At 43.1% G+C, this 19,635-nt stretch overlaps 1 protein-coding gene across 1 annotated transcript in view; it reads left to right on the forward strand.

The window, feature by feature from the left end:
* anos1a (anosmin 1a) overlaps nt 1–19,291 on the forward strand; it is a gene marked incomplete at both ends in the record, with an annotated part of 156,979 nt that extends 137,688 nt beyond the window's left edge. The window contains 10 exons of the mRNA XM_080422016.1: nt 325–509; nt 1,381–1,510; nt 2,678–2,889; nt 7,101–7,224; nt 9,106–9,216; nt 11,496–11,584; nt 12,503–12,674; nt 14,816–15,066; nt 18,667–18,811; nt 19,239–19,291. Coding sequence (XP_080278142.1) covers nt 325–509; nt 1,381–1,510; nt 2,678–2,889; nt 7,101–7,224; nt 9,106–9,216; nt 11,496–11,584; nt 12,503–12,674; nt 14,816–15,066; nt 18,667–18,811; nt 19,239–19,291 — 1,472 coding nt within the window. The remainder of the gene's footprint in view (nt 1–324; nt 510–1,380; nt 1,511–2,677; nt 2,890–7,100; nt 7,225–9,105; nt 9,217–11,495; nt 11,585–12,502; nt 12,675–14,815; nt 15,067–18,666; nt 18,812–19,238) is intronic.
* Between the last annotated feature and the right edge of the window lie 344 nt (nt 19,292–19,635).

A 19,635-nucleotide genomic window follows, 5' to 3' on the forward strand; every position in this document is an offset into this window, starting at 1 on the left:
AGGAGCGAGAAACCTAACCTCCTGACTCCACTACAATTATTTGAACACATTAGTTACTAGTTACTTTTCAGATATAAATTATGATATTATGAAACATTACATTAACCACCCTAGTCCTATTTTATACCTAGGCTATTTGAAAATAGCCGATCTACAAGCTCACGATGCGACGCGTTGTGAGCTTGTAGATCTGCTATTTTCAAACATTTTAGTACTTTTACTTTTGGTACTTTAAGTACATTTTGATGCCAATACTTTTACTTACTTTTAATCAAGTACATTTAGAATCCTGGACTTTTACTTTTTTACTTCCTGTCTCCCCAGGCGCTCCGCTGAAGCCCAGGAAGGAGCTGACGTTCGGGGAGCTCCCGTCGGGACAGATGGAGGTGCGCTGGTCCTCCCGGTTCAACGTGTCGGCGGAGCCCGTCGTCCACGTGCTCCACAGGAGGTGGAACTTTGGCATCGGCCCCAGCGAGGACAGCGCCACCTCCTGGCAGGTGGTGGCGCAGGTGGGTCTCTCTCCTATCCCAACTAAATAGCCGGACGTGTGTAATTTAATTCACCCTTTTTTTCAAGCCTCATATTGATATTTAATGTCATTAATTCTTATTTTAAACTTGGTGTCAGTAAAAAGGAAAAAAAAGTTCCCAACCTTTTTTTGTGTGTGTGAGTGTGTGTGTGTGTGTGTGTGTGTGTGTGTGTGCGCGTGTGTGGCCTCATTACAATGCTTTCACGCATGCACGGGCCTCCCAACCAATTAACACTCTCACCATGTAATCACAGCGTCCTGGGATTGAATAATATAGCATGTCTCAAGGCTTATGTGCAGCACTTCACAAGACTGGTACTTTCTGTCTCATCCACCACTCTCTCTCTCTCTCTCTCTGCACCACTTTATCTGATGAAAAGCAGACATTTCTTTGTTAGAGACAGGACAAACATGCACACATGCACGTACACATGTACTACGCACGCACTCACATCCCTGAGGCACGCCATTGTGTCCTGATATAAACAACATAACTTTAATGTTGAGTGGTGGTGAGTAGGCTATAGTATGATTGGTGGAGTGTTTGTCCAGCTCTCCATTGGTAGAAGAGACCGTTGCACCACCGTGCACATACCCCTGTTTTATCTATCTATCTATCTATCTATCTATCTGTCTGTCTGTCTGTCTGTCTGTCTGTCTGTCTGTCTGTCTGTCTGTCTGTCTGTCTGTCTGTCTGTCTGTCTGTCTGTCTGTCTGTCTGTCTGTCTGTCTGTCTTACACTCTCAGAGTTAACTTAACATCATGGATTTTACTGTCAACCAGATGGCTTGTTTCTTATGTCTCGTATTTTACTCCCCCGTCCCCCCCTGACCCGCTTACCACACCCACAGACCACAGAGCAGCTGGCCAGGCTGGTGGACACGCGGCCGGGACGCTGGTACCAGTTCAGGGTGGCGGCGGTCAACGTCCACGGAACCAGAGGCTTCACCACGCCCAGCCGACACGTCCACACACGCAGAGGTGTGTTGTGTGTGTGTGTGTGTGTGTGTGTGTGTGTGTGTGTGTGTGTGTGTGTGTGTGTGTGTGTGTGTGTGTGTGTGTGTGTGTGTGTGTGTGTGTGTGTGTGTGTGTGTGTGTGTGTGTGTGTGTGTGTGTGTGTGTGTGTGTGTGTGTGTGTGTGTGTGTTCATTTTGATAGCAAGTGACAGGAAACAGGGAGGGAGAGAGAGACAGCGAGTGACACACAGCAAAGCTCGCCGGGCCCGGGAATTGAACCCGCGACTCTCTGCCAGACCGCCATAACCACTAGGCCATAGGCACCCTTGTCATAGTCTTCTGAATAAACTTCCATTTAGTCATATTTTAGTCATCTGAAATGTTCTAGTTTTAGTCTAGTTTTTGTTGACTAAATATCATAAATAAGAGGTTAGTCAACTAAATCTACATTTGATTTAGTTGACTAAAATGTAGTTTTGGCGAGCCATGATGACGTCATAATGACTGATTTATACCTACAGTAGCTGTGTGCCAAGAATAGCCGATCTTCTTGTAGATCAGCTATTTTCAGAGCACGACGACAGTCCCTCCGTAACATTTTAGTCTAGTTTGTATAGTTTTAGTCATCATAGCTTAGTTTGTATTTAGTTTTTCTACTAAATCTACTAAAAAAAAGACGAAAGATCTACTATTCTCGCCGCGAGACATCGTCGCGTGAGGGAGTACGAATCGGGCTTTTAGAGGAGCTAGGATCCAGGTGGTCCCCAGCTAAATGATGGAGAGTTGGTAACCAAATGGACCCTTATAGATCTCTAACTCTTGAGAGCGTAACATGAAACATGTTTCGTTTTACGCTCTCAAGAGTTAAATTATTGTTAAACATCTGCATTGCTTAATTTACAAGACGTAACACAATTAGAGAATGTAGAAGGATTGTTATCTCTCCTATGGCACCAACATCAATACTGAATGGAATTGTGGACAAAATCATATCCAACGACAGGATTTGTGTAAGAGAAATGATAAAGAGATTTTTAGGTCATTTGTCTGGAAAACACATTTGTGTTAAAAAAAATCGTGAACCTAGTATCCAACCTCTATCTATCTATCTATCTATCTATCTATCTATCTATCTATCTATCTAGCTCTTCTTGAATAACCCCTCCCTCCTTCACCTCTCCTATCACCACAGACCCCTCCGGCCCGCCGCCCCCTCTGGACCTGCGTGTGGCCAACATGACGTTCGGCCCCGGCCGGGTGGTGTCGGCCAGGCTGCGCTGGAGCGCCCCGGCCGACCCGGACGTCCCCGTCCATCACTACAAGGTGTCCTGGAGCTGGAGGACGGCCCCCTCCTCCTCCTCCTCCTCCTCCTCCTCCATTAAGAGGAGGAAGACCCTCAGAGGGGTAAGCATGCAGTCAGGGGCAAATGTTTCAGCTTAAGACCCAAAAGAGAAATTAGACGTTTTTGCCTGGGACCTCACAGCTAGTGAAAATAGCAGATCTACAAGCTCACGACACATGGAAATTATTGGATTTTTATTTTTTTATTCATGAAATACTTATGATTTTTTTTGGGGAATTGCACGCTTTATGAAAAGTGTGTGATTTTTTTTTGTTTAAACTTTTTTTTAAATCTTTTAAAATAATATATATATATATAATTTTGTATATTTTTTTTATGTGAGAAAAAAAGGAGATATTTACTCACAACCCATAAAAATATGTTCCAAATGTGATGGAACCGATTCCAGGTTCCTCAATGCTGGATCCGGTTCCCTCCGGTTTCCGGATCCCAACCCTAGTTAAGAAGAGGGAATCGTGTAGGAACCGTCGCTCTCAGAAGTTTTATCTTGTTTGAGCAAGGCAAGGAAACTCAAAGTGTTCCCAACCACATTAAAAGGGATAGTTCCCTCCCAGAGTCTCCTTTGTGTCTCCTACCGGAACCGCTGCCTACCGGTCCGCTGGTCATCAAATTATTGGCTTAGGAATGAGACAAAAACTATATCCATGAATTCAAGTCTCCATGGGGTGACGAACAGATAGATCTTTTGGGGTGAACTACCCCTTTAACTCTATAGCATCCATATTTTGGATGTCCTCTTTCAAATGGAATCCTTTAATTTTATTTTCAAAGGTTGCAGATTAGCTATTTTCGCTCTTCGCCGCTAAAAAATAATTATAGGAAACAATGTCACATAGAATGTAGTTCAAGATGATTTATGATATCAAGACACGGTTTGTCGGATAAGTCATATTTGCAGCTGAGCGTGTAAGCTGAGCATTAATTGCAGGCATTATCGAAGGCATAAGCGTGGCACGAAACCAGACGTGAAATAGAAAAACAAATGATGAATCCTCTCCTGTGCTGGCAGAAATATACACGTCTACCTGTTCTGGAATTAAAAATGCACTTTGAGTAAAATTCCAAAAATATTGGCATCAAAATGTACTATAAGTACCAAAAGTAGAAAGTACTCATTGTGCAGAAGATCTGATTTCAAGTTTTCAAATGTATAAAAATATTTTGAAAATAGCCGATCTACAAGCTCACAATGCGTCGCATGGCGACGCATTGTGAGCTTGTAGATCGGCTATTTTCAAATGGCCGAAATATATAGGGCTGAAGTTAGTCTCGCGTTACCAGACTGTTGCCTCCCACAATTTACAAATGTTTCCGGCATACAGTCTGGGACTCGGAAGCTCTGGGAAAAGCGGATGCCCCTCCCCTACCCACTTCCGTTTTAGCATTGTGCAGTGGCGCAAAGGAGTCCGACTGGAATCAACGAATCTCATAAACATCGTTTATGTCTACTAGTGTCTTCTTTCACAGTTTTTTCGGCGTTAATTCCATGATACTTTTCTCAGTTTTCTGTGATAAACAATCCTCGCACAAATAACATGAATCCACCGCTCCTATGACTCTATGCTTCCGCCTCGGTTCTGTTTCCACTGGGACCACAGGTCCGCGGGCACCGCGTCGTGATTGGTCGAATGTCTTTCCGGTATGAACAACTTCCGTCAAACAGCTTTCGGGAAGTGGAGTTCCAGACTCTATATAGCATTCAGAGATTGTGGAATAGTTGTCTGGTGACGCGAGACTAGGCTGAAGTGGTTAATGTGTGTTTTGTAATAATAATCAAAATCTACAAACTAACTAGTAACTAAAGTTTTCAAAAAATTGTAGTGGAGTAAGAGTACAATATTTGCCTCTGAGATGTAGCGGAGTAGAAGTAAAAGTATTGGAAATCGGAAATACTCAAGTAAAGTGCAAATACCTCAAAATTGCACTTAAGTACAGTACTTGAGTACATGTACTTGTAGTTACTTTACACCACTGACAGTAAGCGACAGGAGCTGAGCCATGAGCCATGTGGGTCACACCCAATCTAAGCAGAAGAAAGGCTGCTATTAGCCGCACGTGAAGCCAGGGCAGCGCACGTGAAGCGGTGCACGTGAAGCGCGCAGGGGCGGTGCGCGTCTCACATATTATATACGCCGATGGCCTCTCTCGGCTTGATCTGAAGATCACTGATGTGACGGGACGGGATCAGGCCGTGAAGACGTTTCACACCATCAATTTATGGCAGAGGAGCACGTCAAGCTAAGCCGGTGGTTGTTGGTTTGGGGGGCGAGGTGCTGCTGCTGGGTTTGTGTTTAGTAGAGATGTCTAGAGTATAGCCCTCCTGACTGAGACAACCCTGCCCTGGCATGTGAGAGACCAATGCCTCTGGGGAGGAGGGGGAGAGGGAGAGAGAGAGGTTGTGTGATTGCATGGATTAAAGGGATAGTACACCCCCAAAATGACTTTTTTTCCTATTGATTAGTCACCCCATGGAGACTTCAATTCATGGATATTTTTTTAGTTTTGGTCTCATTCCTAAGACAATCATTTGATGACCGGCGGCGGAGTCTCCTTTGTGTCTCCAACCGGAACCGCTGCCTACCGGTCCGCTGGTCATCAAATTATTGTCTACAAAAACAACATCATATCCATGAATTCAAGTCTCCATTTTTTTTTTTTGCGAACATTTGTAATTCAATTTTTTGCTTCTGGGGGGTCCATGGAACAACATATTTTACAAATACCATTTATTCAAAGATGATTTGCACACATTTTCACGATAAAAATAATAATAGCAGATCTACAAGCTCGTAGTGTGGCACTAGCCGCACTATGAGCTTGTAGATCTGCTACTTATATAAATTAATGGTTATAGCTAAAAATCTAAAATGACACAGCATGCGTTCCCGTGTCACTTTATATTTCTTTGGCTATTCAAAAATAGCCGATCTACAAGCTCATAGCGCAGCACCGAGTGCGCTATGAGCTTGTAGATCTGCTGTTTTTTTTTAAATCGTGAACATTTGTAACTCAAATCTTTGCTTCGATCTGGGGGTCCCTGGAACTAAATATTTTGAGATATTTACAGTAATCAATTATTTATACAAAATCACAGATCATGAAGAAATCACAGACACACGTACACATGGTTACATGTTGTGCTTTTATTTTCGTCATAGCGCTACATTATGGTGAAGTTGTAAATTGTAGTGCAGGTCATTGCAACAACCATGATGGCCGGATTAACCCTTCGTGGTGCCCGGTGCTACGACCCCGGGTGCTGTGAGCGGAAAATGTACCCTTCGCCGGCGCGTTGCACCGTTTTATCGCTCCTTCAGCAGCCGCTGCTTCTAAATGTCGGTGCTTTTGGGCGATAGTTCAGTCACTTTCTCCCCGCCGTTTGGCCATTAAAAAATGCAAATCATATTATTTACTTTACTTACTTATAATCTTTAAAGTGAACATTTGTAACTCAAATGTTTGCTTCTGGTCGGGGGTCCCTGGAACAAAACATTTTGAGATGGGGGTCCGCAGCCAAATACATACTGTATCTAAACATTGTTTTCTAAATCCTAACAGTATGTTGCTATATCAGTGGAGCTCCAACTATCCTAACGTTCAATGCTAAAAAAGAAAATTAAAGGTTAGGGTAAGTGATATTTTTTCAAAATAAATTTGTTTTTTGTTAAAAGGTTGAAGCACTATATTCTGTAATCATTGCTAAAGAGTGTTTGCTCAGTAACAGGAGTCTCCATCATCAGCAAATTTTACTTTAGGCACCCACGACCCACCTGCATACATTGTGATGCCAATACTTTAACATTTTTTACTGAAGTAAATGTTTTACCTACAACAAATGAGAGTACAGTAGGTGGCCAGTGACTTTGGCCATTTTCCTTCCACACCTCCTGCATGGAGTCGCGTGACCCGAGATGACGTTGGTTCGAATCCAGCACACAACACCAATGGTTCTGATAATGTGGATTGTGGAAGTTAAATGGTGCATTTGTGGATAGGACTCTATATGAACACACTTTGTTATATCAACAAAACACATTGCATTCTGTTTGTGTGCATGTTGCAAAGGTTTTGAAATTGAAACTGGACAAAGTCACTGTCTTTAAACAATGCTGACAGAGCTGTGTGTGTGTGTGTGTGTGTGTGTGTGTGTGTGTGTGTGTGTGTGTGTGTGTGTGTGTGTGTGTGTGTGTGTGTGTGTGTGTGTGTGTGTGTGTGTGTGTGTGTGTGTGTGCGCTGTGTGTGCGTGGTGCAGACCCAGGTGGAGCTGGACAGCATGCGGGCCAACAGGAGCTACAGCGTGGAGGTCCAGGCCGTGTCCTACTGGGGGCAGAGCCAGCTGAAAGGGCCCAAGACCGCCCTGCATTTCACCACACAGCGTGGTACGTACAATACGCCCCCCCCCCCCGCAGTCAGTGGTGTAAAGTAACTAAGTAAATTTACTCAAGTACTGTACTTAAAGGGATATTTCACTTTCAAATAAAATAAACATTTAAAAAATATATTAAAAATAAATGAAAAAAGTAATGGAAAAATCACGGCCCCCTCACGCATTAGAGTGTCCTACTAATGTGTGAGGGGGCCGTGATTTTGCCGTAACTTTTTACATTTTTTAAAAATATATATTTTTAATGTTTATTTTATTTGAAAGTGAAATATCCCTTTAAGTACAATTTTGAGGTACTTTTACTTTACTGGAGTATTTCCAGTTTTCAGTAGTTTTACGTCTACTCCACTACATCTCAGAGGCAAATATTGTACTTTTACCCCACTACAATTATTTGAAAACTTTAGTTACTAGTTACTTTGCAGGTATACATTATTACATTATAAAACATACATTAACCACTTCAGCCCTATTTTATACCTAGGCTATATGAAAATAGCAGATCTACAAGCTCACAATGCGTCGCATCGCGACGCATTGTGAGCTTGTAGATCTGCTATTTTCAAATATTTTAGTACTTCTACTTTTGGTACTTTAAGTACAATTTGATGCCAATACTTTTGTACTTTTACTCAAGTAAATTTTGAATTCTGGACTTGTACTTGTAATGGAGTATTTCTATATTGCAGTATTGATACTTTTACTTAAGTATAGAATTTGAGTACTTTTTCCACCACTGCCCCCAGTTCACCACACAGCGTGGTACGTACAATACCAGCTGATACCCACGCAGTGTAGATTTCGTCGACTAAAACTATGACGAAAAATGTTAGTGAGGAACTATAGTGGAGAAGAGATCCAGTAGAACTAAAAGACAAGTCATTTTGTGTTTGGTTGTGCTCGGGTGTTGCGCTCTGCAAATAGCCGATCTACAAGCTCACAACGCGTCGCACTGCGACGCGTTGTGAGCTTGTAGATCGGCTATTTTCAGCGTGCAACAAAGTGTAAATTCAGCCGTCACGACCCCATCAAAATACATTTTAGTCGACTAAATCAACTGTAGATTTAGTCGACAATAATTTTATGACATTTAGTCGTCTAAAACTAGACTAAAGGTCCTTACACACCGGGGGTGATTTTTTTCATGCGAATAATATGTTTTTCTTTAAAACCTTTTAAAGTCAATGCAAGCTTCCACATCCGTTTCGCGGAGCGAAAAAGCGTGTTTTATTTATTCGGACCGCATCCGAATTTTGCGTATATTTGCATAATCGCCGGTGTGTAATGACCTTAACAGTCAAACTTTTCAGGTGACTAAAATATGACAAAAACTAAATGAAAAAAAAAAGACTATGACTAAAACTGAATCAAATTTTGCTCTCAAAATCAACACTGTACCTACGTTCTCATCCCATTGAACGGGGGGGCTGTTATCAGCGTTATTATGCCATAGCTATGGTCCAGTAGGTCCCTATACTGGCCTACCAGGAGGCTCTGGTAAGCCGTTATCAGCCACTTCTCTGGGTGATGCAATGTTAACGTAGAGCTATTTGTATCTGTTGATGACAGCCATTAGCGTGTTAATATTCTATGCTCTGTTTATGAATAGAACTCATAGGACCACAATGGAAACACGGCCCAGGAACTTTTTGTGTTTTCCTTTCAGCCTTAAATGTTTTACTGTACGAACGGATTCAATTATTTTACTGATTAAGTATTCAATCAATTAAATAAATAAAAAAGCCATCTCGAGACACATGGAAGAGGAGCTGGTCAAATGTTTCCTCACATTGACACACGCTAAAACAACTAAACAAACCTTTCTTTCTTTCTTCCTTCCTTCCTTTCCTTCTTGTCTTGTTTGACCCTGCAGCCATCAGCAGTGCTGTCCCCTCAGACCCTCCTCTAGACGTCCTGGACGTGGGGACGCCGTTCTATCAGGACGGCCAGCTTCAGGTGCGAGTCTACTGGCAGAGCAGCACAGGTACACCGCACACACACACACACACACACACACACGCACACACACACACGGACACGCACACGCACACACACACATGCATGCACACACACACACACACACGCACACGCACACGCACACGCACACGCACACGCACACGCACGCACACTCACACACCGCCTGTATAGGGCAAAGCAGTTATGGCAGAAATATGTGGGAAAAAAATGAAAATAGCAGATCTATTTTGAAAATAGCCGATCTAAAGCTCACAATGCGTCTCTATGCGACGCATTGTGAGCTTGTAGATCGGCTATTTTCAAGCTTGTAGATCGGCTATTTCCAAATGACTTTTTTACATTTTAGACATATGATAACTTGTGAACATTCTGCATAATGTATTCTACTTTTGGTACGTGTTTTTTACCAATACTTTTGTATTTTTATTCAAGTGCATTTTGGATTCTGGACTTTTAGTTGTAACAGAGTATTTCTACATTGCAGTATTGATACTTTTAAATGTGAGTACTTTTTCCACCACTGACACCACACACAGACACACACACACACACACACACACACACACACACACACACACACACACACACACACACACACACACACACACACACACACACACACACACACACACACACACACACAGGCACAGGCACAGCCCCCCATGCGTCTGTCAACATCAGTAGCACAGAGGATTCTCCCGTCTCTCTTTCTCTCTCTCTCTCTCTCTCTCTCTCTCTCTCTCTCTCTCTCTCTCTCTCTCTCTCTCTCTCTCTCTCTCTCTCTCTCTCTCTCTCTCTCTCTCTCTCTCTCTCTCTCTGCCAGCAGACCCTGTCAGAGTTATGTAAACAACATGAAGCTTATCCTACGTTTCAAAAGACCAATCATCAGTAATTATACAGCCTGGAACAAAGGGGGCTTTGTTTAGAGCCGACGGCGTGTGATGCACGTGTGTGTGCGCACGCGTGTGTGTGTGTGTGTGCGCGTGTACGGACCTGCGTCCCGTCTGCTGTCTGAGGGCGCCTCTCCTTGCCGTATACTAGCTCCGCTCAGGAAGCCACAGTGTAACCAGTGTTGGCAGATACTGTGAGAGAAACAAGCAACCGGGTCTAGGAAAACCAGCCCAAAAGAAGTGACTATGGGCCACATGAGCACTTTAACATATACATCAGCTATTTGAAAATAGCAGATCTACAAGCTCACAACGCGTCGCGATGCGACGCGTTGTGAGCTTGTAGATCGGCTATTTTCAAATAAAATATTGCGGGGAAATTATAATAGGCAGATCTGGCAACCCTGAGTGTAACGTCGGCCTTTGTCAGGACAGACGGCTTCCCTGATGAACGACGCCTGATGTGATTATGAAAGAACTGCGATGGCAGTTCTTACTGTCATTGTAATAATGTGTTTACTAGTGTGTGTGTCTGGGACTGGCCCACTGTTTGGCCTTTCACCCCTATAGCATATCACCCTTTGACACTTTTTTTGGTCAGACAGTGAGGAGACTATAGGGTGCCAAAATAGGCGATCTACAAGCTCACAACTTGTCGATGTAGATCGTCTGTTTTCACTATTTTAACCCTTTCAGACCTGGAACGCAAAAATAGGAGATCTACAAGCTCATAGCGCGGCACCATGTGCCGCGCTATGAGCTTGTAGATCTGCTATTTTTGAAAAAAATTATAATAATAGGATTTAGAATCGTCTCAGGTCTTAATGGGTTAAAATGTTTTTCAAAATAGTAAAACATGCCAAAAATGTTTAGGCATAAGGGGTGAATACTTTATTGGCACAGGAAAGTACAGTTCAATACAAGGTCTGCTAAGAGGATTTTAAACCCAAGAAAGCCTATGGCTTGTTTCCATTGGGGTCCTTTGTACTCAATTCATCGAAACATTTAATGACAGACACATAATACAATACTATGCAAAACATCATATAAACAGTTAGACCCCCCACAACTCTGAGAGTGTACAAATGGAACCAAATGGACCCACGAGGGTCCATTTGGTTCCATTTGTACACTCTTAGAGTTACCAATAATTTAGCTCCCCCCCAAGGACCCCACTTTGAGAACCATTGGACACAGACTAGACATGTACAAGGCCTGTTCCTATATTTAGTTTTTAGTCCAAATCTCCATGAATTCACGGCTTTTTGGGGGGTGTAATTGATAGAAAATACGTTTACATTTTTGGGTGAACTACTCCTTTAAGAATTCCGTAACTAAAATCTGCGACGGAACCACCAGAAAGGGTTAATCTGAAAGCCTCTGGTTTGTCCCTCAGAGCCCTCCGTCGTGCGCTACCGTCTGCAGTGGAGACCAGAGCACTGTGCACACAACCACACCACAGCCCTGGAGAAGGTCATCACACAGGTAACCTGTTGATCCAGAACACCCATCACATCAACTGTACTGGACAGTATGACACTGTCAATTAAAGGACTGCCTCTCCTCTCCTCTCCTCTCCTCTCCTCTCCTCTCCTATTTTTCCTCTCCTCTCCTCTCCTCTCCTCTCCTCTCCTCTCCTCTCCTCTCCTCTCCTCTCCTCTCCTCTCCTCTCCTCTCCTCTCCTATTTTTCCTCTCCTCTCCTCTCCTCTCCTCTCCTCTCCTCTCCTCTCCTCTCCTCTCCTCTCCTCTCCTATTTTTCATCTCCTCTCCTCTCCTCTCCTCTCCTCTCCTCTCCTCTCCTCTCCTCTTCTCTCCTATTTCTCCTCTCCTCTCCTCTCCTCTCCTCTCCTCTCCTCTCCTCTCCTCTCCTCTCCTCTCCTCTCCTCTCCTATTTTTCATCTCCTCTCCTCCCCTCAACTCTTTGGTATTTTTACTTTACCGGAGTATTTCCAATTGTCAATACTTTTACTTCTACTCCACTACATCTCAGAGGCAAATATTGTACTTTTACTCCACTACAATTATTTGTATGCGTCGCATCGCGACGCGTTGTGAGCTTGTAGATCTGCTATTTTCAAACATTTTTTGTACTTTTACTTTTGGTACTTTAAGTACATTTTGATACCAATATTTTTGTACTTTTACTCAAGCACATTTTTAATTCCGGACTATTACTTGTAACAGAGTACTTCTACATTGCAGTATCGATACTTTTTCTTAAGTACAACATTTGAGTACTTTTTCCACCACTGCTATAGGAGAGTTTTGCCAGCCTGAGGGGTCTGCTGTTCTCCTGTGAGATAGTGTGGTTATGTGTGTTGTCCTATAGGATAGTTTTGCCAGCCTGAGGGGTCTGCTGTTCTCCTGTGAGATAGTGTGGTTATATGTGTGTTGTCCTATAGGAGAGTTTTGCCAGCCTGAGGGGTCTGCTGTTCTCCTGTAAGTACAAGGTGCTGCTCCAGCCTCTCGGCAGTAAGCTCCGCCTCCCGGTGGAGAGCGCCACCTTCCTCACTCCGCCCTGCGCCGCCATCCAGGCCAAGAGCTCCAAACCCATCGCCTGTTCTGCACAGGAGGGTGAGACACTGGCATCAACCACTCACTGACTGACTGACTGACTGACTGACTGACTGACTGACTGACTGACTGACTGACTGACTGACTGACTGAAAAATGCTGCTAACACATTGAGTGTCAGGTTTTTTTTAAAACAGGGTACTCACAGTGCCTGGATTTTTAACCAATTTTGAACCTTTTTCAAGTAGTCACAAAATATTTTCAGTGATCACCGTCCTCACGGTGATCCCCTCATTACACACACAGGGGTCTCGTACAATCGGGGGAAAAAAATAAAAAACATTAGGTAATCCGTTCCATAGTTGCAGCCAGTTGAAAATAGTCGAAAATAGTCAAAAATACATAATTTAACCCATTAAGACCGGGGACGCATCTGCGTCTCATTTTAAGATTTCTTTGGGCTATTCAAAAATAGCAGATCTACAAGCTCATAGCGCGGCACCGAGTGCCGCGCTACGAGCTTGCAGATCTGCTATTTTTGAAAAATCTTGAAAAAATATTTTCCAGATTTTTTTCAAAAAACTGTTGAGATTTAGATTTTTTTAAAGAATCGCCTCAGGTCTCAATGGGTTAAAAAAAATGTACACAGGAGCCGAGATACAGGCTTTTGAAGTCATAAGTTAACCAGGAAGTGGATTGGAGTCTAAATCTTCGAAAAATGATATCTCCTGGTGCTGTGAAGGATTAAAAAAAAATAAAAAATTAGATTTTTTCTCAAAAACGGTCCGGACCGTTTTTGGCACTCCTCGTTTTGGCACTCAATGTGCTAATTGTCCCAAAAGTGACTGCAAAAGATTGCTGCTATTTGTTTCAAAAACCTTTACCCTGTGTATATATAACATGTACAGTATATAATGCCAATAAAGACCCATTGAAGTGAGTGAGTGAGTGAGTGAGTGAGTGAGTGAGTGAGTCGATTCATCTAGCCTTCAGTTTGTTCATTAATTCATTCATTAATTAATTAATGTATTAATTAATGTAAAAAAAAAATGAATATTTAATTAGCTATACTATATTTAATAAAATACAATATTTTGCGGTTTTCAAATATCTTTTGACACAGGATTTAATGCTTTATGGTCATTATTCACCAGGAGCCCGGCTGGCTTGGTTCCAGGCTTCAAATAATTAATATCAGTATTTTCGCAAACCTCGGCGGGGGAAAAATGAATGTGCTTTCTATCTGTGGAACCACAAAATGGCCGCCACTGCTATGCTCTCTATCAGTGGTTCCTCAAATTAGTGAAAATAGCAGATCTAAGCTCACAACACGTCACAATGCGACGTGTTGTGAGCTTGTAGATCTGCTATTTTCACTACTTCGTAAAAGTATTTTTTGTCCCTCTAATTAATGGATTAAAAAAAATATATATATATATGGAATTATTTTGAAAAAACAGTTTTTAATGTATACAAAATTGTGCATTTTTGTGATAAAAAAAAGAAATATTTTGAAATAATACTTAACACATTCCATGCCAGAGTTTAATCTCATAATGTACTCACCAGTGCCAGCGTTTTATTGTTGTTTTTTTGTTTTTTTCATGTCGCCACAGACCTCGCTAAATAAGTTAAAAGTGCGCGTTCATTTGGTTCTAAACACACGGCGGATCCGTGAGAAACGGCCAGCGAAAATAGTTTCCAAATCCGTGCCGCCATCTTGAAGATACAGCCGATCAACGGTAAACAGTGATCAGCGAGGAGAAAAACAACAACCGAGAAAATCGAGTTTTAAACAGGATCCCAGACAGGAAGCGGATACGATCGAAAAAAAAAAAAAAAAAACGGAACCCGAATAATTCTGTTTCCGACCGGAAACCGGAAATGGATCAAAAAAATCCGGAAAGTGCACCTGGGGCAAAATCAATGGGAATCGGCGGTTCGCGTAGATCTACGCGACTGGCACGCTGCGGCTTTAAATAGGTTCGCGTAGATCTACGCGATTGGCATTCAATGTGTTAAAAAGAAAATATAGGAAACAAAAAATAAATGGGTATTCACTTAAATAATCACATAAAAATGTATCCGCGACCCAAATGTGGGTCCCAACCCACTGTTTGTGAAACAGTGCTCTATATCCCCCCACACTGTCCTTGCTCACCTCACCCCACCCACCCACCCTCTCTCCTCCCTCCCGTCAGCCCCTCCCACGCAGAAGCTCCTCCTGGCCCGGGCGGAGAACCTGACGGCGTCCTTCCAGGTCCGGGGGGACAACGTGACGGCCGCCTTCGGCTGGGAGGTGTCCGGCGAGCGGGCCGCCGGGACGCTGGTCGGCTACCAGGTCACCTGGACCGAGGTTAAGACCACCTCCTCCTCCGCTGCCGTGGGCGGGCCCCCCCACAAACAGCTGCCCCACCACAGCCTCATCTCACAGTCACAGATCCTACCACCAGTAAGTAACAGTGAAACAAAAATAGCAGATCTACATTACATTACATTACAGTCATTTAGCAGACGCTTTTATCCAAAGCGACTTACAATAAGTGCATTAAACGTAGGTAGGGAACGAAACTACTAATCACCAGAAGTCTTGAAGGAGAATTTTGGACTAAAGTTTTCTTTACCTTTCCTATGACGTTATGATATCTTAGGATGAATGGTACAGTAGAAAAAAATCATAACTCCACCCCTGAGCCGCCACAGCTTAAAAGGTGCGTGGATAGGCCTTAGGTTAGATCACATATTTTAATAGCTTTTTTTTGTGAGATCTGATGTTCATAGTGACAGAACACTATGCAACCAAAAAATAAAAAAAAACTCGCTAGACGAGATTTCAATCTCGAGATTTCAATCTCGAGATTTCAATCTCGAGATTTCAATCTCGAGATTTCAATCTCGTCTAGCGAGACTTCTGTTTTTTTTTTTTTTTTTTTTTTTGGGACTGTTCTGTCACTATGAACGTCAGATCTCAAAAAAAAATAAAAATAAAAAGCTATTAAAATATGTGATCTAACCTAAGGCCTATCCGCGCACCTTTTAAGCTGTGGCGGCTCAGGGGTTGGAGTTATGAAATTTTTCTACTGTACCATTCATCCTAAGATATCATAACGTCATAGAAAAGGTAAGAAAACTTTAGTCCAAAATTCTCCTTTAAGTGCATTTTCTGCTAAAACAGGCAACCAAGAGTATACCTATAGCGCTAAGGTAAAAGTGCAATATATCAGCTACCTACTTTCTTAAACAGATGAGACAAATTGCAAAATCAAATGAGCACGAGCTAAAACAAATAAGTGTATTGAACAAAGAAGATCCAATAAAAACAATACAATAATAAAACAAGAGTTCGTACAACTAGTTAACAACAAGTAGGCCAGGCGAAGAGGAAGGGTAGTGTTTCCTGAAGAGGTGGGTTTTCAGCCTGTGGCGAAAGATGGGCAGTGATGAGCTATGAGCTTGCTATTTTATCACCACAGCCTCATCTCCCAGTCCCAGATTCTACAACCAGTAAGTATTAGGGGTGGGAAGATATATCATTATCGCGATATATCCCGCGATAAAAAAATCGATATACTGCGGTTTTTTTTCTTCTTTTTTTTCTTTTTCTCATTTGTGATACGTTGTTTTTCCGACTCTGTACGTATAGTGTTGTTTTTTTCTGTATTTGTGTGATGATTTTGAACTGTTTGGTGCTATTTTATGTTTATGAATTGAATACAAGGAGGACTATCGTGATACATCGTTGGTGAAATTCCTTGCAATAGATCGAATATCGTGATTTTATTGTTATCAAGGGCCTAATATCGGCTTAGATATCGTACCGTGAGATACCCATATTGTCCCACCCCTAGTAAGTATAACAGTAAACAGCTGGCCCACCACAGTCTCATCTCCCAGTCCCAGATCCTACCACCAGTAAGTATAACAGTCAAACCACGTTGTTCTTTTTTTATATCGTTTTGGACGGACCGAACGACATCAGAAATGTGGTCCTCTACGGCAGTGGTTTTCAACCAGTGGTCCGGGGACCACCAGTGGTCCTCGGGGGGGGTACTAGCGGGTCCCCAGCAAAATGAGCTTGCAGATCTGCTATTTTTGAAAAATCTTGAAAATATGTGCAAATCTTTTGAGTATATATATATTTTTTAAAGCACATTTTTAATTCAAATCTTTGCTTCTGGGGGTCCCTGGCACAAAACATTTTCAGATGGGGGTCCGCGGCCAAATGTATATCAATTTAGAGGGTCCTTGGCATGAAAAAGGTTGAAAACCGCTGCTCTACGGCAGTGGTCTTCACACTTTTTCATGTCAAGGACCCCCAACATGATATGTATTTGGCTGCGGACCCCCATCTCAAAAGAAGCAAAGACTTGAGTTACAAATGTTTCGCTGTAAAATATGGTTAAAGTTGTTAAAACGATTGTGACACTATATTAACAAACCTTGCTGGGGACCCCCTGGTAGCCCTCCAAGGACCCCTGGGGGTCCCCGGACCCCACTTTGAGAACCAAGGCTCTACGGCACTCGTTCCCAAATTTTTTTTGAGGGGTCCCCAAAAGAGTTTTCTCTCTCAACAGTAAACAAACCGACATACAGTGTAAGTGCATACAGGGTGTCTGCACGTTCCTAAAGTTACAATCTAATGACTTTTAAGACCTTTTTAATACCAAATTGCCAAATATTACGTAAGAAAGAGGCAAACATTGTGTGAAAATAGCCGATCTACAAGCTCACAGAGGCGTTGTGAGCTTGTAGATCGGCTATTTTCACACAATATTTATCTGTGGAACCGAATCAAACTAAATGTATTGCCTCAACTCCGACAATTCCAAGTGCTTGTCAGGGTGGGGGGTCCCCAGTTCAAATATGATTATTTTGGGGGGGTCACTTCCTGTAGGGAGTGTTTGGCGGGAGGAGTAGGACGGTGTGGGCTCCTCACTGGCAGGTGAGCCAGTAGGATACGACAGCATTGACGACACACAGAAATGTGTGTGGGGAGGGAGGAATTAAATTGTGGAGAAAAAGGGGGTAAAACTATTCCAGAGTGTTAATAAAGTGTCACACTCAAACTCTTCCCTTTTCACCAGCGTCTGCCTTGACATTGGCTGTGATGTTCCAGCAGATGGTGTGTGTGTGTGTGTGTGTGTGTGTGTGTGTGTGTGTGTGTGTGTGTGTGTGTGTGTGTGTGTGTGTGTGTGTGTGTGTGTGTGTGTGTGTGTGTGTGTGTGTGTGTGTGTGTGTGTGTGTGTGTGTGTGTGTGTGTGTGCGCGCGCTGCTGCGATCTGAGTTGACAGTGATTCTAAAAGCTCTACTCACTACTACCCAATTACTGTGTGTTTTGTTTGGCTGAATCTCTACTGGTTTTGATGTTGATGGTTCAATGTGAGATTTTAACACACACACACACACACACACACACACACACACACACACACACACACACACACACACACACACACACACACACACACACACACACACACACACACACACACAACTGTAAAACTGTCAGCAGAAATATCAGGAATGAGGTTTGTGTGTGGTAAATGACTATAGGACTCTAATCCCATCTCCTTTCCTCTCCTCTCTCCTCCCGTCTCCTCTCCTCTCTCCTCTCTCCTCCCGTCTCCTCTCCTCTCCTCTCCTCTCCTCTCCTCTCCTCTCCTCTCCTCTCCTCTTTTCTCTTCCCCTCTACTCCTCTCCTCTCCTCCTGTCTCCTCTCCTCCCCTCTCCTCTCCTCTCCTCTCCTCTCCTCTCCTCTCCTCTCCTCTCCTCTCCTCTCCTCTCCTCTCCTCTCCTCTCCTCTCCTCTCCTCTCCTCTCCTCTCCTCTCCTCTCATCCCCTCTCATCCCCTCTCCTCTCCTCTCCTCTCCTCTCCTCTCCTCTCCTCTCCTCTCCTCTCCTCTCCTCTCCTCTCCTCTCCTCTCCTCTCATCCCCTCTCATCCCCTCTCCTCTCTCATCTCCTCTCCTCTCCTCTCCTCTCCTCTCCTCTCCTCTCCTCTCCTCTCCTCTCCTCTCCTCTCCTCTCCTCTCCTCTCCTCTCCTCTCATACAGGAGCGTACTGTCCTGGTGGTCTCGGGACTGAGACTGGTCAGCCTCTACAGGCTGGAGGTCCAGGTGATCGGGACGGAGGGAGAGGGTCCCGCCACCAGTAGAACCTTTCAGACGCCCGGCTCCCACACCCACCACCTCAAGCACAGTAAGACACAATGCTGACACTGTTTTGTTTTTCTACCCGTTTTCTCCCCAAAATATATATATATATTGAAAGATTTGCAAAAATGTTCCTGATTTCTTTTAAATAGCAGATCTACAAGCTCATAGCGATCAGATACATATTTGAATGTACTGTTTATGTTTAAAACGAGTAATGCACCGTCATCTTGAGTTGGATAAAGAACGTAGCAGCCCAAGCCTATGAATGTATTTCCATAAGTAAATTAAAAACAAAAAGTTTAAGAAGTAGTGAAAATAGCAGATCTACAAGTTGCGATCTTGTAGATCTGCTATTTTTCACTATAGTTTGGGTCCCGGGCAAACATCTGAGCTAAAGAGTTTGGTAACCACTGATATAACGATTTTGTGACAGTCAGTGACCCGGCAAATGTAAATCCTTGTCATTCCAGAAAGCAGACTGGGGAAACACCACCATGCACAGCCAGTCATCGAGAGACACTGAGCCCAGAGCCCACGATCCAAGTCCCAACGGACGGACCAAGTCTCCCCAAACCTCAGGACCCCGGAGATACCATCGGAACAACCAGTTCCTCCTTCAGAAAAAAAACTTCCTGTTCACTGTTAAAGGTGCTGTAAGTGTTTTTTGTTCGAATAATTGTTAAATTATATTTATGTTAAATGGCTCTATTTTCTGATAGCAATCATTGCTGTAGAGCAGGTTCTCAACCTTTTTAGACCGAGAACATAATATTTGGCCACCATTTAATTACCACCATTTAAGCTTTTCACAATTGTTACATAATCGCCTGATAGCAATTATTTGAGATAATCGCAATATTTGTTTTG

The sequence above is a fragment of the Gymnoscopelus braueri genome (assembly GCF_963280865.1).
Source record: "Gymnoscopelus braueri genome assembly, chromosome: 24".
NCBI classification, from domain to species: Eukaryota; Metazoa; Chordata; class Actinopteri; order Myctophiformes; family Myctophidae; genus Gymnoscopelus; species Gymnoscopelus braueri.